The sequence below is a fragment of the Ailuropoda melanoleuca genome, chromosome 11, assembly GCF_002007445.2.
Source record: "Ailuropoda melanoleuca isolate Jingjing chromosome 11, ASM200744v2, whole genome shotgun sequence".
NCBI lineage: Eukaryota > Metazoa > Chordata > Mammalia > Carnivora > Ursidae > Ailuropoda > Ailuropoda melanoleuca.
The window spans coordinates 110,241,570-110,269,292 of NC_048228.1; the positions used below are offsets into that span (position 1 = coordinate 110,241,570).

The following is a 27,723-nucleotide window of genomic DNA, read 5'->3' on the forward strand; positions in this document are numbered from 1 at the left end:
CAACATTTTGACTCTAGAGTTTTAATATCATATGTATATTTGTTTTTAAATGTGCAGACTTACGCATTCTCCTTTAACAAGACACCTGCAGAAAAAACTTTCTGGCCACCCCAATATTGTCCAGTTTTGTTCTGCAGCGTCCATAGGGAAAGAGGAGTCAGACACTGGGCAGGCTGAGTTCCTGCTGCTCACCGAGCTCTGCAAAGGTAACATTTCGTTAGGATCTGAGCCACAGCGGTGTCACACGTTCGTGGGCTTAGATGTAATAGCAAGGGTGGGTTGCTGCTGTGCCCTTGAGGGCACACGATCCAGTGGTGTCAGGCGTTCCCTGTGTTCTTAGGGAGGAAGACCCCCTAGTTCATTGGTAGGAGTAGAAGGGGCCCAGGGGCCTTCCAGAGAGTTCCAGGGGCAGAGTGGTTGTGTGAATATCTGTGGATGGTGCCAAGGGAGCAAAGGCATGGGACATGCCTGGTTCCCGCGGTAGGGGCTCAGTCCGTCTGCTCCGAGGAGGGTCAGGGTTCACCCACACGTGAAGCATCTGCCCTGCTGGAGCTCACCGTCTCAGTGGGTGACGCTAGATAGTGCAAGTTCTCAGGGAAGAGTGGGGGCAGGTGCAGAGGCCCTGCCGGGAGGGCCTGGAACCAGAGGCAGGAGCCACCGGGCGTCGTGAGCAGGGCGCACTCAGCCCTCAGTCACCAGGAGCGTTGCTGGGGGAGAGGAAGCCTGCGCCCCACGGCCACAGGGCTGAGTGCTGTGCCCGCGAGAGGAGTACTCATGGAAGGAAAGGGTGGGGGCCGTGAGCGTGGGCACCCGGGAGGAGTCGTGTTGTAGCAGGCGGGGGCGGAGGCGTTGAGCACGATGTGGACAGCTGGCAGTGGCAGGGAGCCAGGGCCAAGGAACCACCCGGGGGCGGGGGTCCCTGTCTAAGCACAGGGGAGTGAGGTGCTCCTAAAATAAATTCTGCTAAATGCACTTTCCTTATGAGAAAGCCTGCCACGTGAGGCATCTTCTCGTGCCCACACGCTCACTTGTTCTCTCTTCAAGGCTCTGCAGGGTCCCTTAGGTCCATACCACGAGATCCTAAACCAGCACCCCCTTCGCGACGCATACTTTTCCTTGACCACAAATGTTGATGCACGGAACTGCCGTGTGTCGGGCTTGTGAGCCTGGCGATCCTGTGGACGGGGCTGCTGGGGGCCTGTTGGGTGGGGTGCCACATGGGACCCCTGAGCAGCACACGTTGGGTGGCATGTGTGAGGCTGCACGCGGCTTCCCATCTGCCCTGTGGGCTGTGCTGCTGGTGCTATGTGTGCCTTGTCCCGCTTTCCACAGCTCATGCGTCTTTGGTTCATTTATCATGTCCTCTGTTTCTCTTCGGGGCACTCAGCGTGCTCCTGGGTCGCTTTCATTCTGGGTTTTGAAAGGTTTTGGGTTCACCAGGACCAATGTGTCCATCTCACCAGGGACCCCGGCGGCCTGGCAGCGGCAGCTGACAGCACTTGCCCGTGTGGGGTGGCGTGGTGCTCCATGATGGAGCAGACCCACAGAGCACACGCCTCGGTGTGGCACTGGCCTGGGACCACCCGTCTGGGAGCAGCATGAGAAGTTCGGGGTGCTTATGGGGCAGGTGCTGTGGGCCGCAGGGTGTGGGGTGGAGGGTGGAGGGGAGCCTAGGGAGGGATATGGATGCCAGTCCCACTGAAGGAGGGCCTGGATGTGTGCCTACAGTCCCCCACCCCTCCCTGGTTTTCGCCCTCCAGTCTTGCCCTCCACTGTGCCTTCTCCAGGAGCACTGCCACCGTCAGGATTTTTACTTTTAAAAAGATCCCCCTTGATTCTCACTGGACACCAGAGGCCACTGAAGCACTGGCATTGTGACCCCCCCCCCCCCCCCGGGCCCCGCCGTGGCCTGGCTCATTCCTGTTACCCCAGGCAGCATGGCAGTCAGTCTGTCACCTCTGCTGTGAATCCCTCAGCAATGCCTTGTGGGGCCTGTGCCCTGCCCGCATCACGGGGTGGAGCAGGCCTTTATTTCCTGAGGGTGCCCCGTCCCTCCTGAGGGTGGGGTGCAAGGCTGGGATGGAGGCGTGGCTGGGAGAGGGCAGCAGTGGGTTGGTCCAGTGGAGTGAGGGCCAGGCAGGCTGGTGTGTAGGCCTGCAGAGTTGGGCAGTCCACCAGAGTGCAGACTCTGTGGCAGATGGGTCAGTGGATGGGAGTGTGCAGGTCCTGAGCCATAATCCCATTTTGCGAGCTGCCAAGGTGATGCCATTACAAAACTCTACCCCCCTTGGGAGTGCGGGAAGTCCATGCTGTCTGTCTGAGTGCTGTGCCGTCTGCAGAGCAGTTAGCATCCACTTCACGTTTGGAAGCCGTGTCTGTTGGCACTGCTGCATGCAGCATAGGGGTTCAGTGCCTCTCCCAGACAAAGAGACCCCAAGCAAAGTCCATAGTGAGGGTTGGGTAGTCCCATGTGTCATAGAGAAAAGAGCCTGGGTGTGCACGTTTATAGGGTGAGCAGAGATGGCTCCCTCGAAGGTAACGCATGAGCCAGGAGCTGAAGAGAGGAAAAAACCATCCCAGCTGAGAGAGTGGCATGTGCAAAGGTCCTGGGGCCTGTGGCTGGAGGGGAGTCTGTGGGGGTGTGTGGTAGGAGATGAGGCCTGTAGGGGTGGTAACGACTTTGGTTCTGCATTGAGGGGGTGGGTCCCCGTGGCGCAGTGTGCCAGCAGACGGAAGGAGCTGGAGGGCTGAGGCAGCCTGGGGTCTGGAGCCAGGAGGGAGCAGGGCAGAGCCCGGGAGAGGGGAGGCTCTGGGAAGTGTCTCTGGGCAGGGCCCACAGGTAGGAACAAGGCTGTAGGGTTAGGGTGCTGAGGCATGTGGTGTGTAGGCAGCCTGTAGAGGCAGGTGCTGGGGGCATGAACGTGGCATTCCCAGTGGGGAGGTGGCACGTGGTCATGGAGGAAGCCCTCAGCCCTGCCTGTGGCGGAGCTAGCGGCCCTGCACCGGAGTCTCCTGGCTTCCCTGCTCTGGGTCCAAGGACGACAGGTCCCTGCGCTACAGAGACAGGGAGGAGTGGCCGCGAGGGGACAGCCCCAAGGGAGGGCAGGGTCCGTGCCCCCAGCACCTGGTGCAGGTCTGTGCCCTCAGCACACGGTGAGCTGCGGTGCGCTCCGTCCGTGGACAGTCTGTGCTTCAGGAAGGAATGCGTATTGGCTGAGGGTTCACGCTCTCGGGCAGGTGACCGTTTGCTGCCTGAGATGTAACGGTTTGAGAGGGTGTCCGTGTTTGCGGTCGTGGTGCCCGTAGCTGCATCTTGTGCCTGACCGTGTGAGGTGCAAGGTCTGTGGTGAATACGCAGGTCGTGGGCTCTGTAACTTCGTTGCGTCCCGGTGGCGGTCCCTCTGCGGGGTTTCCCGGACTGGCAGCTTCTGCGTCAGGGCCCCAGGGGCGAATGCCGGCTCCTGCGCGCGGCGGTGGGCACCTCGGTGGGCTCAGGGCAGCGGGAGGCCGCGCAGCTGTGCCGCCCAGGGTGGGTGCAGCGTTTGTAGCTCCATGGTGATGTGAATCTAATTGTCTCTTTTAGGGCAGCTGGTGGAATTTTTAAAGAAAATTGAATCTAGAGGTCCGCTCTCGTGCGATACTGTTCTGAAGATATTCTATCAGACGTGCAGAGCGGTGCAGCACATGCACAGACAAAAGCCGCCCATCATCCATAGAGACCTCAAGGTACCGCCTCCCGCCACCGTGCGGGCCTGCTCCACTGCCCCCAGTCAGGATGTCCAGCTTGCCGGCAGTGAAGTCTGGGATGGCTTTCCCAGAGAAGATGGGTGTCGTTGCTTCTTAACGTCAAAACGGGTTTCTGGAAGCTTCTCTATGGAAGCAGTGCCGAGCCCTTTCCATATCATTCAGCTTTGTGCTCTCCAGGGGCTTCATGCCGCTTGCATGTCCATTCCTCTACCTACCTGGCCTTTTGCTGGCTCTGGATGCTCACGGCTGAGGCCCCCCTCCTTCCACCTGCTGGAGCCATGAGGGCAGCTACTGCTGCTCTGGATCGTCCGTGCCCTTGCCCCTTGACGACCCATCCAGGGGCAGAGGCTCTGCAGGCGTCTGCGCTGGGCTCAGAGGTCGCTGTCCGGCAGGGAGCAGTGCTCCTGAGATGCCACAGCACGGTGCCCGCCGGCCGCCAGACTTGGAGCTGCCCATGGGGGGGGTAGCAACGTGATCGTGATTGTCTTTTCCATACTGTTAATGAAACGAAATGGTGTTTGCTGTGTTCGTAGCGAGTACCGTTTTCTTCCGTAAACTTGATGTTTTTGTCCTTCTTTTCCTGTTGTGTGTCCATCACACTTTTTGATCAGCAGGAGCTCCTCTGTTCTTCTAGCGGCATTTTCACGTTGTATGTGCCAAGTGCCGCCTTCTGGTTTATGGCCTACTTTTTATTTCCTCTCTTGTGTCTTTGGAAAAGTCAAGGCTTGGTGGAACTTGCCGGGCATCCACGAAGCTCGTACCCTGACTCTGGCCACATCTTAAAGGAGCAGGTGTTTGCTAAAGAACTCTGTGATCCCTTCGTATCATCTCTTGTCCAGTCTGTGGCCAGCTTTCCCAGATTTTTCTTCAATGTGGTGTGTCTCCAACCCGGCTGGCCTGGAACCGCACCCTCCCCTCCTTGGAGCCGGTGGGGGGGCTCTCGCGTGTGCCGGGGAGGCACTGGCACACCCTGTCTGTGGGGTGGCGTCTTTGTTTAGACTTGAACCTTGGACAGACCTGACCTTTTCCTTTTGTCCCTCGAACCTGAGAGGTTGGCAGGTGCCCCCCTGTTGCAGAAGTCTGTGGGGTCAGAAACCACTGTCCTGAGGGTGCCTGGGCAGCGGCAGTCCTGCACGCCAGCCATCCCTTCCCTTGCTGTCTGGACGGACCTTAGTCAGCCGGGTGGCTGGTGGATTTTCTTGTGGCATCAGGACTTCTGGTTTGCGTGTTAATGCGTGTGCTGGTGTGTCCATAGTTTTTTTTTTTTAAGGGGCGGGAACTCTAGAAGGGTGAAATTTGTAAAGAATCAGTATTGGTGAAGTTCGCCTGTTCTGGACGTTCCTTGTCTTCTCAGTGCCCTGTGTTCACCAGGGGACCACAGTCTCCATGGCTTGTCCGTGGGAGTCATTAAAGAGCCCTCTGCAGAGGGGCAGGTGTGACACGGGATGGCAGAGGCCGTGGGGACACGTGTCCTTCTCATTGTTTTGCTCCTGTGCGTGGCTCCATCCAACACTGCAGGCCGTGGGGTGTAGCGCCCGCGTCTGCCTGTTTGCTCAGCCTTGTGGCTCTAAGGTCCGTCCGTCTTGTGTGGTCCACACTCGGTAGAGCGTGTGTTGTGAGAGCTTGTGCACTTGGTTGACACCTGCTTCCTGAGTTGCTCTTGTCTGTCCTTTGGCCTGTGGAAGGATGCTTGCACCGTCCGTGGGCATTCCCACCAACAGCATGTGGAGGCCCCTGCGCCCGCACTTTGCCAGCGACCCTTGGTGTTGGCAGACAGTGTGGATGTGGCTCACGGATTTTAGCTGGATTTTCCTTCCGTTAATGGGCATCTTTTCAAGTGTTTCGAGGCTTGGATTTTCTCTTTGGAGAGGTCCCTGTGGAAGAGTTTGCCTATTTTTCCCAAGGTGTCACTTTCTGTTGGGTTTCTTGGAGCCCCGTGCTGGGTACGCTGTGGCTGGTGTCATCAGTCCTTGAGTGGCAGGTGTCTTTGATGGGTGCTGCTTGTTTGAAGTGGGGTCTCTGTGTCTTGCCGAGCAGTTGTTACCCTCCAGGGATGTTGTCCTGGAGAGACCTGGAGTCCACTTTTGCATGGAGGGGCAGGTCTTCCTCGGTCCGTTTTGGGCGGCCGTCCAGCTCTCCTGGCACCTTGCCTTGATGGTCCATCCTGTGCCTGTGTCCCTCAGTGCCGCCTCGCTGTGGGCACGACGCTCAAGGGATGTCCTGTGGGGCTATCGGTCCTGGTGCCTGTGCTCCTCTGTCGTCTTTAACAGGGCTTCTCGCCGAGCAGGTGGCTCTTCCGGGCTCCTGGTGTCTCCACGTGAATCTCGGAGTTAGTTTGTCAGGTTCCACCAAAAACCTTTCCAGAAACTGATGGGAGTTGCCTTGACTGTCCCACAGAGTGAGTTGGCAGACTTTTCCTGTAAAAGGCCTGAGCAGGCAGGCATGGCCACTCAGGCTGCCTGGGGACCCGTGCCACGGAATGTTAGTTACCCCAACCACCTAGGTGTGTGGGCCGTGCAGAAGCAGCCAGTGGCTGGAGCTGGCTCCTGGCTGCTAGACTGGGGACCTGCCCTGTGGTGACCCCGGCATATCTGTGCCTGCTGTCTTAAGAACGTGGTCCAGCTCCTTGTCTCTTTTGGATTTTAGGAGTTTATCTCACGTATTTGTAGTTTTCTGAATAGAGGTGTCTTGTGTATCTTTTGTTCGATTTCTTCTTGGGTTCTTGCTGTGTTTAATGATTTTGAAATGCAGTGTTAATGTTTTTCATCTTTTAGCTCACTTTTAAAGGTTTTTTTGTATATCTTATTAATTGGAATTATCTTTGATTTGTGGTTGATTTTAACTTTTTTCCTTTTATTGTTCTGAGTTACCTGTAAAGGTACACGTACTGACTTGGATCCGCAAGAAGTTAAGGTTCTGTGTGTTCCCATTGGCGGAAGGCCCCTCACTGTGCTCTGGGGAACCCCGTTTGTCTCTACAGCGCTCTCTGGGCCTGGGTCTCTGCACCCCAAGTTCATAAGGACTGTCTTCTGAATTCTGCAGGTGGAAAACTTGTTGCTCAGTAACCAGGGGACCATCAAGCTGTGTGACTTTGGCAGTGCCACGACCATATCGCATTACCCTGACTACAGCTGGAGCGCCCAGCGGCGGGCCCTCGTAGAAGAAGAGGTGAGCCGGGGGGGGGGGGTCGCGGTCCCCGTCCTGGTCTGCTCAGCCTGCGTCTCCTTGCGGAGACGCTCTCACCACAGCGGTGCGCTGTGCCCTGTGAGGACAGGCGAGCCAGACCCTGGTGTTTGCCTCCCAGGCTTGTGTCTGGGCCGGGAAACACCGAATTGGAGGGTTGTCTCCATCACTCACCTTGTCCCAAAACTGCCTCTTAACAGCTTTTTTTAAATTGCATTTTTATATATATATATCTTGGTAAAAGACACGTGATGTAAAACTTGGTGTCTTAACCGTTTTGCGTGCACGTCCCAGCGGCGTTCAGCACGTTCGTTGTTTGGCCATCCCCACCGTCCGCCCACCGAACTTCATCACCATCCCAAATGTGGCTTTCTAAAAATATATGTATTGTTTAAAGTTACACCTCATGGGCTCCGGCAGGAGACCCCAGAGGAGATTGGTGAGCCCTGTACCGAGCCCGCGTGGCTCTGGGGAGGGACCGGGAGGGCTCCGTGGCGTGCCCTCATCTGGACACCCCAGTGGCTTGTACTCTGATGAGCAGCTTACAGCACACGCGGACAGAACGGAGGACACTGGGAGCCACAAGGAAGGGTGGGGTAGGGGAGGTGCTGAGCCTCTGCAGGGGCGTCAGGGCAAGCCTGCTGAGGAGGAGCCTGAGGGACAGGGCTTGAGCCCCTCAGGACCCGTCCCGCCAGAAGTTCGCCTCGAGGTCAGATCTGCACTGAGTACCTGTTGCTTCTCCTGGAGTCTGTCGCCGTCTCCTCCAGGCCCCAGACCAGGGTGTTGGGTCAGAGCACAGGTGCTCCTGACCTGCTGGCTGTCCCTAGACAGACTATGCTCATTGAAGGAAGGGGTCTGTCCTCCCCTCATGTTCCATTACCAAATCGGGGCATGTCAGGTCCCCCCAGACCAGCGCGTTCCCACTTCTGGGTGAGAACACATGTAAGATGGCCGCTCCCAGCAAAGCGCGAGTGTCGACTGTTTTCCTTAAGTTGCTCTGCAGAGAACAGTGGTGCGGCAGTGAGGGAAGGGGCCCCTGGGTCCCCATGCGGTGGGTGGTTGGCTTTGTCCCCATTTGCTGACTTTGGTAGATCCTCGGAGGTGAGCAGCCACCCACTGTGTCTCGTGCACCCATTTGGGTGATGGTTCCTTCCGTCTTCCAGTCGCGGGCCGGGGGGGTCGTGCTTGCTGTGCTTCTCTGCCCTGCGTCTCCCCCCACCCCCGCTGTGTGCCCCACGGTACCACACACCACACCGCCGTAGCAGGAGCCCCCACCGCTCATGTGCTGACTCTTTATAAGGACTTGTGGCTGCCATTTTTTCCATGGTTCATGGTGAATCCTAAGTTATTTTGGTGCCAAAATGCCCAGATTTGCTTTGCACTTGGTCCTGTGTTCTTTGACACGCTCCCATCATTTTGGAGTCCTCAACTAGTTTCTGAAGCAGCAGGATGTTGTGAGCTCAGCAGGTGCGTGTCCTGTCCAGCCCTGGCATCTGTGTTCCTCAGAGGAGGGCTCCACCTCTGAGCGGGAGGTGGCATCAGAGACCAAGCTCTGGGTATGTGAGCGTGTGCGTGTGTGCCTACACGTGTCCTTCTGTTAGAAGTCACACATCTACGCCGGTACCTCCACTCTGGCCTGTCACGTGGGCTTCCTGCCCCCACTCCACATCTGTGTGTCCTTCTTTCCCGGCAAGTGGTCCAGCAGCAGCATCCGTGTGCGTGCACTCATCATTCTGCTGCATGTGCAAGAGTTCCAGCATTCCTAGAGAACGCGAGTCTCCTGGCAAGAACTCAGGGTTCACGTGTGGTCCTGGTGTGCCCCCTCCCCCCGGTCTGCAGCCCAGACCAAGTTCCTTGGATTCAGTCTCTCTTCTTCCGAGTGCTTTTGTTACTTATTTGAAATACATTTGGGTGTGCCTTTTTTTATTTTATTTTTTAATGAATAGACTTTAACTTTTGAGCAGTTAGTTACAGGTTTTCAGAAGAATTGAGCTGAAAGCAGAGTGCTCCCCCATCGCCCACACTCTTTGCTCTTGGTCTTCTGTGTTTCTTCTGCAGGGATTAGCGCACGGGTGTGCATCCCCAGGTCCCCAGCCCTCTCGCGCTCCACACGCTCTTGTGGCTGCTGTCTGCTTTTTCTCCTTTGTGGTCTCTCCTGGGTCTGTGCGCGTGGGTCCCCCACGGTGCATCCCTGCGCCCTGTGGGCGGTACCTCGTGCTCACGGCCAGGCTGCATCCCGTGTCATGCTGTCTGCAGACTTAGAGACAGCGGCACTGTGAGCAACCTGCACATGGGTTCTTGCGTCTGTGTCTTCCGGCGGTGAGCCTGGACGCACAGTGGCTGGGTCTGTGACTAAGTCCAGCTAATGAAGTCGGGGTTTTAACGGAAGCTTACCAGGCACGCACAACAGCGCAGAATCATAAGCATGCCACTGGGTGGCTTTTCCTGTGTGGCTGCCCCCTGTCACCCCACATCTGGGCCGTGGGGCGCCCCCAGCTGCACCTCCCTCCTGGTGTTCTGGGTGAGTCCTGCCTGAGTGCAGGAGTGTGGTTCCGAGAACGGCCTGCTTGAGGCCCTCACCCACTTTGATCACGTTCCGTTTACGCCCAAGGACTTGCAGGAGTTGCACGCCGCGCGCGTGAGCCCTGTACCGGCCCCGGGGCTCTCATGCACACTCACCCTACCTGTGGCTGGCCTCTGCAGAGGCTCGCTCTTGAGTGGCAGACCTGCAGGTGGAGAAGAGCTCGTCGTACTTCGCGTGTGTCCTGCTGAGGTTATGGCCCTGGAGTCTGCAGCCCCGTGGTTGGTGTTTGTGTTTACTGTGCATGCAGCCTCCGTTCTCCCCTGGGCGTGTGACCCTCTGCCGTGCTGTGCCTCCAGCCTCTCTCGTCCGTCACGTGTCCCACCCTGTGTACATGGGTCTCAGCGTTCTTGGTATAGAAACCTGAACCAACCAGGTAAATCTGGTTTAGTTCTCCTTCCCGTTCGAGAAGGTGCTTCCACAAGAACTTGGCAGCAAACTTCTTTTAGAAGAGCACTTCCTCTCGCGGACACGCGGGACCCAACCCACGGCTCTGGGCCAGACTTCCCTCGGGCCCAGACAGCTGGGATACCTTCAGGGAACGCTTGGCGTGGCTGCTTCAGCGAGCGCCGAGGCACCACGGAGCAGGAGGCAGTGGGGGCGAGGAGGGAGATGAGCAGCTGGCTGTCGTTGTGGAACACAGTGGGATGCGACGAACGTCGTTCGTAGACGTCCTGCAGTGTATTCTGGAAAGTGGCCCGGCATCGATGCGAAGTAAGAAATAGTGCTCGTGTGTGGCCTTTCCTTTGAAACGCGTATCTGCTTTTCAGATCACCAGGAACACCACACCCATGTACAGGACGCCAGAAATCGTGGACTTGTACTCGAACTTCCCGATCGGCGAGAAGCAGGACATCTGGGTGAGGCTGTCCCACTGTGCTGCCCGGGCAGCCCTGCCTGTGGGCACACGGGAGGCCCTCAGGCATGGGTTCCAGCCGTCCCACTCTGCTCGTGTTCCCTTCGGAGTCCCTTCTTCCTCCTTTTTTCCTTCCGTTGTTTTCATAAGAGTCACTTGTGTCTGCTGTTAGCAGAGACTCACTGAATAAAGTTGGGTGGGGTGTCAGCGTGCAGCGGAGTCCCACAGGGCCCTCCAGGACCCCGTGTCTGGGACGGCGTCCCTGTGACAGATCTGCTGCCTGCAGGCTTGAACCTGAGCCCTCCTGACCCACGGACATCTGCTCTCCTGGTCAGAGCCCCTTCGGAGAGGCTGGGGGGTTCATGCGGCCGGACTGGCTATCCCGGTCTTGGAGCTCTATGCCGGTTTGGTGATGGCCAGAGTGAGGGCCGGGCCCTGATCCCTAGGTGACTGTGCTCCCTTCACCTTTTTGAAACCCTGTGGCAGTCCCTGCATGGCGTGGGCATTATGCCCGGCCACGTCGCTCCTAGGGTCCAGCATCAGGGTGCAGAACTTAGGGAGTGCTGCGCTAAATGGCCTAGTGCTGCCCCTGCCTAGGCCGAGGCATCCTGCCCCCACCTGGTCTCTGAGACCAGGGACAGCAGTGCCTCAGGCCCCTGAGGCCAGCCTTCAGCAGACCCCACTGTGGACGTGAGAATCTCCATCCTGAGGAAAGGTGGTGCTGATAGCAGTTTAAAGTGTGTGAGTCAGTAGGATGTGCGTGCTAGAGCCTTTTCTCATGATCCAGCAGCCCGTGGCGTCTTCTTTCCAAACATCGGTCGACCCCAAATAGGTTTCCTCAGCACGGCTGGGCCAGAGGACATGCACATGCACACACGGAGTTGGATGGGGAAACGGACGTTGGGTGCTGAGGGCTTGGCCTCACCTGGGCATCGGAGCGCACTGGTCCTTCTGTGTGAGAGAGATGTGTGTGGGCGCTGCGGTGCCGCTGCCCCGTTGGTCCGCTGCATCCCTGTCCTTGGATGCTCCAGGGAGAAGCAGCAGTGGGAAGGGACGCCCCCCGCCACGGACCCACAGATTCGCGTCTGCTTGTGCCTCGTGTCCTTTCCGCAGCTGCCCTGCCAGGCCCCTGTTGCTGGCTTGTAGAACTTTCCTTTTTGATGAGAAAATAAGAGATCGTTGTTCGTTCACGACTCAGACCTCAGTAGTTCGCACCTGAGGAGGGTGGAAAGCGGGCTGGGTATGCGGAGAGCACCATCCCCGACTCTGCGGCCGCCTGTAGCTCAGACCAGGCGTGGCTCCAGCTTACGCAGGCTGACTTGGTCTTGACTGCCCTGGGATGTGGATCCAGACCCCAGGACAGGCCGCACTCCCTCACCTCCGCCTCACTTCCACCCCGCCCGCTCTGCCCCACCATATCTCCACCCCTCACCCCTCCGCACCCCTCACCGCTGCCCTCCCCACAGGCCCTGGGCTGCATCTTGTATCTGCTGTGCTTCCGGCAGCATCCTTTTGAAGACGGAGCAAAACTTCGAATAGTCAACGGGAAGTTTTCGATCCCCCCTAATGATACCCGGTATTCCGTGTTCCACGACCTCATCCGTAAGTCCCACGTGCAGGGACTGCAAAGGACAGGCCTTCTGTCACATCTCGGGCTCATCTGTCCCTTGTCCCTCATGGCTGTGTGGACGCCCCCTCATGGGGGCTTTTCCCAGCGCCCAGCCCCCTTGTGAATCCTCAGTGCTCTGAATAGCCGTTCTGGTAACTTTGTGCCACTTTTGGGCTTACTGTCAGTGTCTTTATTTCACTCACTCACTTACAAAGTCAGCGGTGCTAGTAAACCGAGGGGCCTCCAGGGTCTGTGACCTTGGGGAGAGTGGGCACTACTGTCCCCAGACCTGGCCTGAGCTCACCTGCCTCTGCCCCAGGTGCCACGCTGAAGGTCAACCCCGAGGAGCGGCTGTCCATCACAGAACTGGTCAACCAGCTGCAGGAGATCGCAGCCGCCAGGAACGTGAACCCCAAGTCTCCCATCACTGAGGTAGCCGCCTTGCCAGGTGTTGGACGGGATGGTGCGGTCAGGACGGGCTGCGAGCGGCCCTGCCTGCTCTGGGGCAGGAGACCCGGCTACTGACAGGGCTCACGAGTGCCGTGGAGCTGCTACAGCCCGGGGTGGTCCGAGTTCCATGAGGGAGCTTCCCACCTGACGAGAGGCTGGCCGTCCTGTGGGGTCACAGGGGTGTGGGCGGCACACTGGGTGTGGGGCTCTGGTGGGTGATGCTCGGCACGTGTCACATGGGCCTGTTCCCAGGCCTGGGGGCCCAGGCAGGAGGTGGCAATAAGGACCTGCCACGTAAGGGAGGTCGTCACACTGGGGTGAGGAAGAGAGAGCCATGGGGTGTGGGGGTAGGACAGTGGGTCCACTTCAGAGAGAACCCCTACGGGGCCCCCAGGATATGTGTGCTCCCCGAGAGTTGGCAGAGGGTGGGCTGGTGGCGTTGGGAGCTGTCTGATCTGTGGGTGTGCCGGCCCGCACCACCGGGAGCTCACCACGGGCCGGGCAGGGATGCTGCCGGACAGACGCAGCTCCCCAGTGGGTGGGCTGCTGCGCGCGTTCCTACGTCAGTTCTCCTGGGACCTGGGACCTGCTTGTGCAAACATGAAACCCCTTCTGTAGGGTTCTTCTCTGGGCCGTGCGGGGCTGAGCATGCAGTGAGGCAGTCTTCCCCATGAGAAGGCAGCCTGCCTCAGTGCAGCATTCCGAACTCCCAGAGAGTGAGAACGGTGTTGGAGTCTGAGACCCAGAGTAGGGTCATGTGAAGAGTTGTGCTGTGTCATGGGATAGGAGGGCAAGGAGACACATCCTTCACGACACAGCCGCAGGGATACCGAGCACCCTTCGTTAGGGTTTACAGGGAGTTGTGGGAAGCGTAGGGTCCCGGCAGGGGAAGTTCTGTTTCTTCTAGAAATTGGTAAAAGTAGAGAATCTGGGAAGAAAAGGTCTGGCCCGTCTAACGGACACGTGCTGCCTAACACTTAGTGGCGTGGGCGTTGTTTGTAGGGATTTGTAGGAGATCAACACTGACTGCCTACCAGGTCACAGAGAAGGACGAGGTTTCATCATGTTCAGGAGAAGTGACGGCATATGCACCTTATTTCCTGAGCTTGCCGTAGTAAAACTTTACCTCGGTGGTAATATCTTGTAAAACCCCACCGAGAACTCCAAAGCGCGCTGCCGAGTAACCTTGGAGTAAGCGTGGAAGCTGAGGAGAGTTGAGGCCGGCGCCCGGTGGGGCTTCCAGCCCTGTCCTGATGTCACACAGTTGGGCTGTGTACCTTGCCCAGGGGCTCCGAGCCGCTCTTAGTGGGTTTCGGGGTCGCGGTCCCAGCCGGCACTGGCCTTGGGCTCAGCTCATGGAAGACACAGCCCCCCCACCCCCCGCCCTGCTTCTGTGGCCGCCAGAGAGCACCAGCCGACTGGGGGACGCAGGTGTGTGCCCCTGCCGCCCTCTGTCAGTGCAGAGCCTGGCATGTGGTGGGCGCGCGGTGGGCACTTGCAGAGTGGGGCAGACTCACAGCCGTGCCCCCGCGTGCCGAAGCGCGTGTGTGCAGACTGCTCGTCCGTGTGGTCTGTCTGCAGTTTCGGTGGGCTGTTCAGAGTCGGCAGGCTCTTCCCTTGGCTTTATAGTAAATGAGGTCGAGGCGGGCAGGTTGACTTGGTGGCCGACGTGCCCGGGGCTCAGCGCGTGGTACTGTCTGTACGGTATTCTGCATCTCTGGGGGTTGACTGGCTACATTTTGAATCACTGCAGCTCCTGGAGCAGAATGGAGGCTATGGGAACGCTGTCCCATCCCGAGGGCCACCCCCTCCTGGGGGCTCCAGCAGTGGTGGCTACAGTGGAGGTGAGTACCCCCTGTCTTGTTCCCCCCCTTTGTCCCCTGGGGTTACCATGTCCCTGCGGTGCACAGGACACCCATGTCCTGCTCTCACAGGGCTTTTGGCCTCACAGCAAGAGACAGCCCCCACGTTTGGGGTCCCCAGGACCACCCACAGGTTTGGATGGCCTCGGGCTGCCAGAACTCAGTGGGACTGGCACGCTGAGGGCCACAGAGAGCTGGGAAAGAAGATGAGCGTCAGCAGTCCTCTCCCTGTACCGTCAGGATAGCACTGGTCCTCCGCAGCATGGAGGGACAGCTGGGGGGTGGCCACACAGGCACCGCCACCCACTCGCGTGGCTGGCTCAGTCTCCAGCCCTGCGGACGCCTGTGGTCCTTCTGTCAGTCACTTGTTGGCGTGTCCCATGGCCCAGGTGGATGAGGGCATGCGTCGAAGGGCAGACCGTGACCAGGGGGCGAGTACGTTAAAAGGAGGGTATGTGGGGAATAGAGCGGCCATGATGGGAGCTGTGGGGGCCCCAAGTGGGAAGCACAGACACGGCTCCGGCAGTTGTAGAGGTGGGGCCAGTGGTTTTCCTCACAACTCTGGTCACGGTTGGTGAGCAATCCGTGCTCCCCTCAGCCAGTGTGTATGAGGGTGGGGTGCATGCCCAGCACTGGCATGGCGGTGCAGTGTCTCCAGAGAGCCCTCGGCCTGGGCTCTGTGTGACTGTGCCAGGACGTGCTTCCCTGCCACATGCCCCAGTGCTCGTCCTACAGCTCTCGGTGGTCCCTGGACACCTCCCTGAATGTCCCACGTGTGGGGCTGCCTCACCTGCCGTGGAGGGAGGTTCTCAAGGCACCGAGATAAGACCGTGCCACACACCTGCTCACCGCACACGCGAGTGGTGGTGCCTGGCTGGGGCTGGGCTGGTTACTGCCTAGGGAAGGGCCAACGTAAATGTAAATGTGGGGCCATGTTGGCCACATCTCAGGGGCTGTCCCCAACAGTCTGAGGGTGGCCGTCACCCTCGTCCCAGCCGTGACTCGGCCGTCTGGCAGCTAGTGCTGCTACGTCGGTCACGGGCTGCGGGGGGTCCTGGCAGATGACCCTCACGGCACAGAAACAGCCTGTGGCTAGTGCTGTTCTCCGTTCACGCCGACTTCTCCCACCAGAGCCCCCTCTGACGACCGCACCCTGGGGGCCCTGCATCTGTTGCTGCTGTGTTCCCATCTGAGCAGCTGTGTCCGGCTCCGTCCTGGCAGCCCTGCCCCGTGAATGATCGATTTCTGCCCCAGGCGCGCCTGAGGTCCAGCCACGTGGCCTTTCTGTGCCTGGCTTGGAGCTGACCAGGCCTCCCAGCTGCGCGGCCCTCTCTGTGTTCTCCCCGCATGTCCTTCCCTACCCTTCCCTTCTCCAGGTGTCTGTGGCTTCCGTGTCTACCCGTGTGCCCTCGCCTCAGGGCTGGAGGCTGCCTCCCCTTCGCTGGTCCCCTCAGCATGACTTAGTGTGATGGCGGCCTCACGGCTGGCATCCAGCACATGCTACCAGTAGGTTGGTGGGACGTTGTGGAGATGGGAACGGGTGTGCCCAGAGGGTCCAGCATTTCTTTGCGGTGCCTAGGTTCTGCCCTCGAAGGAACAGCTGGCCAGGCCCTTTGTGGCCACCATACAGGGCGGTGCTGCCCGCCAGGCTCACGCGGTGGTTGCTGGTTTCATCCCTGCACCTGGACGTGGTGTGCCAACAGTTGGGGTTGACAGGAAGTGGGGCTCCTTGCCGGTTCTGCATCTTGGCTCTTATCCCTGTGGAAGCTGGCACAGCAGCAGGCCCCAGGCCGTGCCCATCTCACACTCGTCTCTGTTTCTAGGCCTGGCACTTGCTGAGTACGACCAGCCCTACGGCGGGCTCCTGGACATCCTGCGGGGGGGCACTGAGCGCCTCTTCACAAACATCAAGGACACCTCCTCCAAGGTCATCCAGTCCGTTGCCAAGTGAGTGACAGCACGTGGGTTCTTTGTAGTGGGCATTTCCCGATCTCTGGGCTCTGTCCTGCCTCCAGACCTGGCAGGACCCGCACTCGAGGCTGTTGGTAAGTGTGTGATCGGCCCACAGACCTGGGGGTGGGTTCTGCGCTGTGTGACGGGGCGGCTGCTCATTTCTGCCCCTGCCATGCCTGGCGCTGGGCCGCATGGGAGCGCAGACGCCATGGGCCTGCATCTCTCTCTCTCCTCCCAGGGGGCCTTTTCCATAGAGACCGTGAGCCCCCCCCCCCCCCCCTCAGCGTCTCTCTCACGCTGTAACAACAGTCATCACGTTTGTGTGGTTTCTCGTCCATGGTGTGGAGTGAGTAGGGCAGTGAGGGGGCCCAGGGACGCCTCACAAGTGCAGCCCCGCTTAGTTAAAACACTGGATTACTTGGGCTGGACGGGTTTGAGCGTGGGGGTGAAAAAAGTCACTTTATGAGCCGGTTGCGCAGGGGAACACGTGTGTGCAGAGCCAGAGGTGGTTCTGTCGTGCTGGACGCTGCCCTGTGGCCCCTGGGGCCACAGTGTGTGAGCTGCATTTGCTGGGTTCCGTGGAGGCCCCACAGCTCTGACTAGGGAGCTCCACGGGAGCACCAGGCCACCGAGCCCTCGTGGGCACAGGTCTCCACCACGGCCCCCCTGGGTCAGCTCAGGGATGTCAGCATCCACAGGAGGCGCTCTCTCGCTGTTCCGACAATTTTGGGGGACGGTCCGTGGGCGCTGGGCCGTGAGTCTCAGTCCAGAGGTCAGGAGGTTGGTTCTTCCGTGGTCACCACAGGTCTCCGAGAGCGTTTTCCTCGTTCTTTTGTTTTGAGCTATGGTCATTGTATTGTGTGCGCACTGTTGACAGCACGGGTAGTCGTGCACACGTGGTGAGAGCATGTGCACACTAGTGTGAAGTGTGTGTGGGCGTGCATGCGTGTGAACGTTGTGCCGTGTTGCTGCGTAACACCGCGTCCTTTTATCTGACGTGACTTTGTGGTTTCCGCTGGAGGTTTCACCAGATAGGGCATCTGTTCGACCCTCCACGACATCCCAGGCCACACCTTGTCAAAGGAAGAGTCTGTGCGCTTCTGATGTGGGCTCTGCAGAGTCCCATCCCTGGAGTCGGTCGTCGGTCCGGCTGTGGCTCGTGTGCCGGGTATGGAGACAGAAAAGTCGGGCTGGGGGCCTGGACAGGACAGGTGGGGCTGCCAGTGACTCTCAAACTTAGATGCCTTCTGCATGTGCTTTTCTACCCATGTTTCTGATGATGGCTGACCTCGCATGATGGTGCTATGTTGTGGGCCGCTCCACGTGGTTCGCCCCACGGGCCACCATCCCCTGCACTGTGTGCCAGCTGCAGGGCTGTCCTGCCCCTCCTCTCAGCAAGTGACGTCCTGGGGGTCTCAGGGCGGCGTCCTGGGACTGGAGGGCTCTGGAGTTGCAGCCCTGGGATTGATGAACAGGGGATTCTGGGACGTGCAGGGAGCTACTCAACCCTGCTCTCGAGAACACGCACACCGATTGGGTCTCTCAGGTGGGCCCAGCATTTCACGGCTTCTCAGCGAGACTCAGGGAGAGCAGACGATGGGCCGCCGCCACATGGATGTTGTCCGGGGCCTCAGCTGCCAGCCCTGAGGCCAGGGGTGGGTGTGGAGGATGGGTGCCCATGACCTCCTGTGTGGCTGAGATGCTGGAGCCCCCACGGGGCTGGAGGGGAGGGCTGGATGGTGGCACGTCTGTTCACGCTCTTGACTGTGGTTTCGATAAACAAAGGAATGTGAAGTTGTCTCTTGTGAAGGGTAGAGACAATGGCAGCGTGCTCCTGGATTTAGCTGATTTCATGACTGACCCTGGATTTGTGCGACTGTCTTACACCCCAAGTGGAATATTAACGTGAAGAAGTAACCCTAACAGCACACATCAGGCTAGCAGCACCAGCAGAATTCCATCAGTGACTTGGGCGTGGTGGCCTGTGGACACCCTCGGACGCGCCTTGGGGCGGGACGACGTTCAGCATTGTCCTGGTGTGACGTCGAGATCAGAGCGTAGACGAGGATAAGACCAGAACATCACCTGGTGTCGTCAGGATCGAAGGTTTCCAGAACAAGAGGAAAAGGATATGTGTCGGGATGCCGAGACCACCCCCGGGGTTGGAGGTTTGCTGGGGTACACACAAGGCTTGGCACAGTCGTCCTCATGGCGGTGATTTGCCACAGAGCCATGGGAATAGGCTTGTGGTGCGGAGTCTGGGGAAACCTGGCACGGCTTCCCAAGTCTTCCCCTCTCTGTGGAGTCACGTGGGATGCGTGTGATTCCCAGCCCAAGCCACTACAGCGTATGTGACATGTTGTCATCCAGGGAAGCCCCCCAGGGACCCAGCACCCAGGGTTTGTGTCGGCTGGTCACGGGCACCCTCTGCCAGGCACGCACCAGGCTCCAGATCGAGGGAAAGCAGGTCTGAACATAAACCACATCTTGGTACAAGTGACCGGGCACAGGGGGCCACTCTTACAGTTCTGGGAACAGTGAGGATGCTCCCGAAATTGCTGTACCGTAGCCGAGGACCAGCCTGGTAAGCAGGCTTCTCTGTGGATACACGGTTGGGCCTGTGTAACTGTCTTTTGTCCAGAGTTCATGCTTCAAATGTGATTCAGAGAGAGTGTCTGAGACTCAGAAGCATCCAGGCTGGAGGGGAAATATCTCAGGGACCAGCAGACTCGGGTTCACAGTGAGTCTACCCAGAACCCTCGCTGGCCCTTTGTTTAGCCAACCCACAGACAAAAGCAGAGCGTTGGACAGGGAACAGCAGAAGGCATGGGTCCTAGCCCTTGTCGCAGCCGTGACGTTCATGCTCGTGACCAAGAGTGCCTAGCAGCTGTGGTGTGGAGGGCCAGGCACACCTCTGCCCCTTGTCGGGCCTGCTGGCCATGCTTGTAGAAGGGGTCCTCCAGATGCAGTCCTGTCTGGTGAGCTCCAGGTCCCCTGAGGGTCTGGGGCCACCCTAAGGCTCTGTGTGCCACAGGAGGACCCAGTGAAGGCCTTGGTGGGAGATACCTTGGTCAGTGTTAACGGACTCTCCAGAGCCTCTGAACAGTCCTCTCTGGTGGTGGCAGAGCCCTCACGGTAGGGTATGGGACCCAGGAGTCTTGGGAGGCCTGTCCTTGGAGGAGGCCCAGGCCCGGCAGCCTGTGTGTGTGAGCCCGTGTCCTGGAAGCCAGGGCCTCGGGGGCCTGGGCCTGAGCTTGGACGTGTGGTCACATGGCTTCCTTGTGTAAGTGTGCACACACCCCTCGCACACGTCCTGGAGCCTGTTCTAACCCTTTGCTCTTTTTCTGAGTCTTTGTTTTACCAATATTATATCGTGTTATGTGTTCTGTGTGTTAATGCTTTTTGTGAAAAAAGTAAGTATTGGCAAACCGTTTCTCTTTGTCTCTTGCTCATCTTATTTTGTCCTCCAGTGGATTCTTTTTGTGAGCACATGCATGCGGGAGAGTGGGAGGCGGGGAGGGGCGGAGGGAGGCAGAGAACCTCCAGCAGACTTCCTGCTGAGCGTGGAGCCCAGTGTGGGGCTCAAGGCCGCAACCCTGAGATCGCGACCTGAGCTGAAAGCAAGCGTCGAATTCCTATCCGACCGAGCCTCAGGTGCCCCCGAGCTGCAGGAGTTGTAAGTTAGAGCACAGCGAGCCTGTGTCTCCCTTGGGTCTGTTGGCCTCTGTGCTCAGGGTCTTTTATAGCCCAGGTTGGGGCGCAGTTTAAGTATGTCTTAAAACAGTTATTTAAATGTATTGTAAACATATTTTTTTATGGTTTTATTGTTGTACATTTGGGTCTTTAATCCATTTGGACCTTACTTTGGTGGTTTTCTTGCCCCAGTCTCCCCCTCCACTGATGGCCAAGCCAGGCAGCATTCCAGTCCTTTCTCTGGGCCCCCTTCCACTCTGCCCAAGAACATTGGCTGTTCTCACACATCAGTTTCTTGGAATGAATTCTGGAATCGATTTGTCAGGTTGCCTGAATGGTCACTTGGGTGCTGTTGCATTTTATCCACTTTATGACCATCTCAGGGGCAGTTGGTGTGCACAGGGCTGACTCTAGCCTCCCCCAGAGAGGCATCCCCAGGTCCCAGGGCTCCTTTCCTGCTCTCCCTGCTGACTGCTGTCAGAAGGTGGGTGGGAGGGGCAGCAGGCATGTGGGGCAGCAAGCCTGCACCAGCCACTCGGGTTGCCTCTGGGTCCCGCTGCACCCAGAGCCAGCGGGATGGACACTGCTGCGTAGTCAGGCTGCATTGTGCCGAGGGTGCCCCACACTCCTCTGCTTAGCGGAGTCTGACAAAAGCTGTGAAATTAGACCTAAGTGAGTGGAGAAATACACCATGTTTATGTTTGGGAAAGTTAATTTTGGGAGATGGTATCAGTCTGTAAATTCATTGTAATAGAAATAAAAATTCTGATGTTTCTATCGATTTGGATCTTAAAGTTTGTATATAAGTTACCCAGAATTGCCAGCAGTGTGTTAAAAAATAAGAACAGGGGATGAACCCATTGTGTGTCACTGTTCCTCAGACATGAGCGCTGTGCCCTTGTAGGTGAAGTGGTGGGTTATGTGGGGCTTGTATAAAACCAATGAAACCTGGGCGTCTGGTTAATGAACGGGGCTGTGGCCAGGGGCATCTGCATGGGGAGAAAAAGTTGAGTCTTCATCTAGTAACGGACAAGAACCATTGATCTGATTAGTTAAAAGGTTTCATTGTCAGCAGCAATTTTTTAAAAAGATTTTTATTTGTCAGAGAACGCACAAGCAGGGGGAGCAGCAGGCAGAGGGAGAAGCAGGCTCCCCACTGAGCAAGGAGCCCGATGCGGGGCTCAATCCCAGGACCCTGAGATCATGATCTGAGCCGAAGGCAGACGCTTAACAATTGAGCCACCCAGGGCGTCCTATCAACAGCAATTTTTTAAAGAAAATTAAAATAGGGGTGTTTTTGTGATACCAGAGCGAGGTAGATTTCTTAAATGTAATAAAACTGCACCAGCCATGGGAACAAATGGTTCGTAAACATGATTTTAAAAGCCCTCTATCCCCCTCTATCCATCAAAACACACTTCTTTCAAGTTTCCAGAAAGGGACAACCCTGATTGGGAGTAAGTGTGTTTGAACCATAAAACTCACAGAGGGACGGTGTCTGTTACGTGCAGTAGGTTACGGAGACAAGAAGCAGGCATGGAGGCAGCTAACAGGATAGATGCCCAAGTTCGGGGGTACTTTGTAGACGTTGGAGAGTTGAGTCTTGTTGATCTGCTCCTGCGGTCTCTGTCTTGTCACGGGTGTGTGCAGACCGCGGACGCGCATCACTGGATGGATGCCCAGCGTGTCGGTCCCCACCTCCCACGCTCTGCCCGGCCTTCTGTGCTTGTAACTGAGCCTTTCACGGGAGCCCCTCGTCTCTCCTTTCCTACGTGTAACATTTCTACTTTTTTTTTTTTTTTTAACTTTTTTTACTGGCTGCTCCAGAGTGTGCAGTACACATTTCCAGCTAATCCACATCTCCTTTCAAATAGCCCCGCACCGCTAGTCCTAACCCTCTGGAGCGCCACGGGGACCCTGCTCCCCGCCACGGGGACCCGTTGCCGGCATTCGCATCGCCGCCGCCGAAGTGCACACAAGCACGTATGTCGTCAGCGCAGAATGTGTGCGTAAGCGAGCTTGTCGGTGCCTCGTTGCCACTGTGATTTGGAGCAAACTGTTACTGAGTCAGCTAAGAATAAGAGAAATGAAAGGTCTTTTTCACCCTCGCTTCCTCTTTGACGTTCTTCTGTTCTTTATGTAGATCCGAGTTTCTGACCAAAGCGTTTTCCTTCTCTCTGGAGAACTTGTTTTAGCATGTCTTGAGAGGCAGGTCTACTGGCAACAAATTCCCTCAATGTTTGCCTGACAAAGTCTTTATTTCTCCTCACTTTTGGAGGATAATTTCACAGGGTGCAGAATTCTAGGTTTTTCCTGGGTGGGTTTCTTCTCTCCACACTACGTATGTTACTTTCTTCTTGCTGGTGTGGTTTCTGAAGACATTGCTTCTGCCTGGTGTTCTCTGAGTGTCCTGGATCCGGGGTTTAGTGTCTGACATTAGTTTGGGGGAAATTCTCAGGTATTATCGGCTCACGTATTTCTGCTGTTCCTTCTCTCCCTCCTCAGCATCTCATGTTCCCGTTATGTGTACGGTACACCTTTGTGGCTGTCCCACGTCCTTGGAGACTCTGTCCTGGATTTTGTCAGTCTTCGTTCTCTTTTCTTCCAGCTCAGAGATTCTTTCCTCAGCTGTGTTCAGTCTAATCAGAGGCATTCTTTATTTCTGCCAGTGTTTTTATCTCCAGCATTTCTTTTTTGATCCTTTCTTGGAACCTTTATCTCTGTGCACACTGTCCATCTGTTCTTGTCTGCTGTCTGCTTTATCAGTCAGAGCCTTTAGCATGTTAATCGTAGCTGCTTGAGTTCCTGGCCCTCTGGTTCCAGCACCCCTGCCGTGTCTGATTCTGACGCCTTCTCTGTCTCTTGAAACTCTGTTTTTGCCAGACACTATGTGCCGTCTTCCGTTTTTGTTACCAGCTACTGCTGCCATACGCCTTCAGAGTAGACTAGCAGTCATTTTGTATCGGGGCTGTGCCTCTCTGTCCCTTGCAGATTATAGCTTCTCGTCCACCTCTCCTCTCAACGTGCATGCGTGACGCTGACAGGTTCACGCTCGCGTACATGACGTTCCCATGAGCCGCAGCCTGAGCCTCTGCCGGACTTGCCCCATTTAAGCTCTAGTGACTTAACTGTAGAAATTTTCTGTAATGACCAAGGCTCTTCTTTTTAATTCCAGTTATGCAAAGGGAGATTTGGACATCTCTTACATCACATCCAGAATTGCTGGTACGTTTGCCTCCGTTAACCGTGAGAACATGCTTCTGATTCTTTCCCGTCAGAGAATGGCTCATGGGATGCAGGGCATGAGGATGTGTCTGCTGACGAAGGAGAGGTGCCCCTTGGGCAGCCGCTCACTTGCCCAAGATGTGGCCCGGGGCACCTGTCCCTTTGTCCAGTGTATCTCCAGGCCCTGCCGTGGACTGTACCAGCGTTGACCCACCTTCTGCCCCTGGTCTGGAACTTTCTGGCACTCAGACCGTGAGGGGAATGATGCAAAGCACGTGTAAAACTTGGGTCTCCAAACACCAACACCAGAGTGCCGACGCGTGAGGCCCCGCTGTGCTTCAAGCCCTCTGGCTGGACTCGCTGCCCCAGGAGGCGCTGTCTGGGGTCCCAGAGAGTCGGTGGGGGTGGCGGGGTCTGTGTTCTGTCCGTTCCTGGCAGCTGCTTTACTGGTCGGTCAGAGCTTTGGGGAGGTGAGGAGCAGGGGCCCGAGTGCCCGTCTGTCCCGCCTGTGGCTGGTGAGGCTGTGGAAGAGCAGCCCGCGTGCCATGTGGAGGCCAAGTGCTTCCACGCTGTGGTAGCTGACGTGAGCTGCTCTCTCTTTCAGTGATGTCATTCCCAGCAGAAGGCGTGGAGTCGGCTATCAAGAATAACATAGAAGACGTGCGGTTGTTTCTGGACTCCAAGCACCCGGGACACTATGCGGTCTACAACCTGTCCCCGAGAACGTACCGGTCCTCCAAGTTTCATAACCGGGTGGGTGGCCTGGGCGTTTGCCTCTCACCGCGTGCAGTTTTCTTCCAGTTGGCCCTCAGATCCACGTGTGGCATTCCCCAGCAGCAGTGGTGGCAGCAGGCGGAGCCCAGGGTCCTGGTGGGGAGGGGCTTGGTTGTGGCAACGCGGGTCCCCATGCAGCAGACAGCGGGAACGGGCTTTTCCAGGGAAGACTCCATGACGTGACCAGTGAGGAGACAGATGGGCTTCATTATGTCCCCTAACGATTGCTAAAATCTAGGGTGCCTTGTTGCTCTTCACCAGTGAGGCCGTGGGAGGCCACGGGTTTTCTTAGTAAATGACCACATAGGACACAGACACTTGGACGGTATTGAGACTGACCCAAACACGGGAAAGGGCAGACTCTCCAGTCTTTTTGCCAAGTCTGCATAGCCTGGTACACATCCTGGAGCACAAAGCCCCGGAGCAGGGGGCTTGGTGGCGTCTGTCCAGAGCCATGCCCGTGGTGCCCTCCCCCCACCCCTGTGTCTGCACCCCCAGCTGATGCAGGGAACCCAGGCCGAGCCAGCCCTCTGCCCGCAGGTCTCCGAGTGCGGCTGGGCGGCCAGGCGGGCCCCAAACCTTCGCAGCCTGTACAGCGTTTGCAAGAACATGCATTCATGGCTCCGGCAAGACCACAAGAACGTCTGTGTGGTGCACTGCGTGGTGAGTGTGAGGCTGCCCCATCCCTGCCCTTCATTCACCTTGGTGGTGGGGTACCCGAGAAGAAAATGTAAACCAGGAGAAATAACCCATGTACTGGGGGAGCTCACAATCCGCTGAGGGGACGGAGAGCAGAAGTGAGATTCAGGGCACCGAGGAGGGAGGCTGGCGGGGCAGTTGGGGTCCCCCACACAATCACAGGCCTTGTCTGATACTGGGCGAGGCCTCCTCTTCCAGCATCAGGGGCACTGCCGAATGTCAGCAGCCTGCTGGCCTCTTCAGAGCTGGGGTCTGTTGGGGACACACTGGACTAGCACTTGGACTCGTGGCAGGTCCTGTGTGAGCGGGTTCTGCCCTGGTGTTTACAGCCGTTGACCGCAGGCCTGGCTGCCCTGGCGTGGCCTCTGTCATTCAGGGTAGCAGATCCTGGAGGGAGCAGCGGCTGCCTGTGCCTCATGAGACCCATGCCTTCTGTGGGTCCCCACTGCTTCTTGGGGAAAACTGCCTGCACAGGTGGTCCCCCTGCTCCTGTTTACAGAACGTGAGGGGTCCCCACATGTCATTGTCTCCTCTCCCCGCAAGGCAGCACCTACATGAGCCTCAACAGCCTGGCACTGAGGTCACTCTGCCTCATGGGACCCCCGTCTCTGCCCCTCCTTACTGTGGCTTAAGACAAGCCTTAATTCCAGTTTCCCACCTGCACAGTGAGGGTTTGTTAAGGAACCTCTCTTCTTTCTGGACTCTGAATTCTACCCCCATCAGGTGTGTTTTCATAAGCTTCCAAGTATGTTCTAAACAGGGGAAGGCCCTGTGGTTGTTCTCTAGGGAGGTGTGTGACTAGGAAGCCGCCTTCCTCCAGCGGCGGCTGTGTGAGCCTGGCCTGTGCCGTTTGTCCTAGGACGGGAGAGCCGCGTCCGCTGTAGCCGTCTGCTCCTTCCTGTGCTTCTGCCGGCTCTTCAGCACCGCGGAGGCCGCCGTGTACATGTTCAGTATGAAGCGCTGCCCGCCGGGCATCTGGCCGTCCCACAAAAGGTACCGTGTGTCCCGCTTTGGAGATGTACGCGGCATCACCCTTGGCCGGATCATGGCCGGTGGTGCTGGGAGGTGGGAAGACTTAGGGCCTGCGTGCAGAAACGGGCGAGGCCACGCAAGCTGGGAGAGTCTGTGCCCTCCTGAGTCTTGGCTGGCCACTGGAGGGACACAGAGTTTGTCCTCCCGTGGGACAGACAGGAGTCTGAGCAGCTTCAGGACAAGACCCCAAGGTATCTGAGAGGAAATTTAACTGATTAATGTGTTGACGGCGCTAACGAAGAGGGTGGGCAAGACGCAGGAGCACACGGTCACTTCAGCAAAGACGGGAACTGTGAGTTTCGAACGCAAATGCCGGACATGAGAAAGGCGGCATTAGTGGAGGCTGCCCTCCGCAGGCTCTCCAGCAGCTGAGGGAAGGGTCTCAGCCTCTGGAGGGCAGGGCAGGCGGCGTTACTCAGACTAAAGCGCAAAGAGGGATCTTGGGAAGGGGGCTGAGCAGCCAGGCCCTCCAGGCCGTCTCGGGCCGTCTCCAGAAGCAGAACGGTGGGGGGCAACATGGAGACACAGTTGCCAAGGAATTCCCCAAATTACTAAGACGCCAAACCCCCAGAGCTCAGAGGACACGAAACAGGGTGAAACACTAAACAAATGCGCAGAAAACCCACTGAGCGCACGAACCTTCGTCTGCTGGAGACCCCACGCACAGAGAGCTTGAACCAGAGGGCAGAGGTGCAGACCACGTTAGAGTTGTTGTCGCGATCCCCAGGGCAGCCAGGAAAGGTTCTAAGTACGGGAGTAAGTCAGTCAGCAGAGGACATCAACAGAGTCATGAAAAGTGCTCACTTACTCTAGGAAGAGACCAAAGAAGAAGAAATGAACAGAAAGCAGTTAGCAAGACGGAGCAGTAGAACCCGACCACAGCAGCAGTCAAGCTCTGAAAGTGCCCATTACAAGGAGGATCGTCAGACTGGATAAAACAGCAAGACCCAGCGATGCCCTGTCTGGAGGAGCCCCGCTTCTGCCATCATGACACAGGAAGCCGGCATCAGCCATGGAGAGGATGGTGGCACAGGTGCCACGTGACGAATCACCACAGACTTAGCGGATCAGAGAGCTCGCACGTGCCTCTCCGCCTCTGCGGGTCGGACGGCCAGGCTGTGTTGCGGTGTGAACCTCGCTGAGAAAGTCTGCTGCTCCCTCTCCGGTCCACTTCTGTGCTCACTCAGATGGCCGGTGGGACTCATGGGTGTGGATGGGGTGTGGGCCTCCTGGCTTCGTGCTGTTAGTGAGGCGTCTGCAGGCCTCCTGTCCGTGGGGGAGAGCTCCCCGAGCACGTCTGCTAGCACAATGCAGTATGTGACACACGCTCAGAAGCCTCACACAAGGGCAGGGACGGATGCCTGGTGTGTGCAGCCCGTGGGTGCTGAGAAAACCACCCAGGAGAGCTGGAGGAGTAATACACGTGAGAGCTGATAGCAGATTTGTAGAGCAGAAAACAGAATTGAAAGGAGAAATGGGCAATCACAGTTGTAGCGTAGGCATCAACATTTCCTGCCTTGGCAGTGGAGGGACCGAGTATTCAGATGGTCAGGTGGAGACAGAACACTGCGAGCAACCATCTGGATGACCTCCCTAGACCCTTTCGCCCAACAGCCAAAATAGACACGTTTCTTTCGAGTGCTCACGGACCATTCAGTAAGAAAGATCGTATTCTGGGCCATTAAACTGCAGTCACGGAAGAATAGCAGTCACGGAAAGTGTTCATAATAGAGTCACACCAGAAATTGGAAACAAACGGGGGCGCCTGGCTAGCTCAGTCAGGGGAGCGTGCAGCTCTTGCTCAGGGTCAGGAGTGTGAGCCCTATGTGGGCTGTGCAGATTGCTTTAAAAAAAAGAATAACAGATAGCTGGAAATTTTTCTAAATTTTTCTAAATTAATCCACTTCTGTATTACCCATGAGTCAAAAAAAAAGCGTCAAGGGAAATTTAAAAATATTTTAAACCGAATGAAAATCACATCAGATTTTTGAGATGAAACTGGAGCAAACTGCCCAAGAAGAGTTAGCCACACTGAGTACTTGTGTCTGTCGGGAGCCAG

At 57.3% G+C, this 27,723-nt stretch overlaps 1 protein-coding gene across 1 annotated transcript in view; it reads left to right on the top strand.

The window, feature by feature from the left end:
* The window catches only part of GAK (cyclin G associated kinase), a 57,611-nt gene that overhangs the window by 12,933 nt on the left and 16,955 nt on the right, over nucleotides 1-27,723 (top strand). The window contains 12 exon segments of the mRNA XM_034672249.1: nucleotides 92-206; nucleotides 3,584-3,726; nucleotides 6,790-6,915; nucleotides 10,282-10,371; nucleotides 11,834-11,969; nucleotides 12,296-12,408; nucleotides 14,180-14,270; nucleotides 16,112-16,235; nucleotides 23,110-23,159; nucleotides 23,764-23,912; nucleotides 24,474-24,596; nucleotides 25,492-25,625. Of these exon segments, the coding sequence (XP_034528140.1) occupies nucleotides 92-206; nucleotides 3,584-3,726; nucleotides 6,790-6,915; nucleotides 10,282-10,371; nucleotides 11,834-11,969; nucleotides 12,296-12,408; nucleotides 14,180-14,270; nucleotides 16,112-16,235; nucleotides 23,110-23,159; nucleotides 23,764-23,912; nucleotides 24,474-24,596; nucleotides 25,492-25,625 (1,394 nt within the window).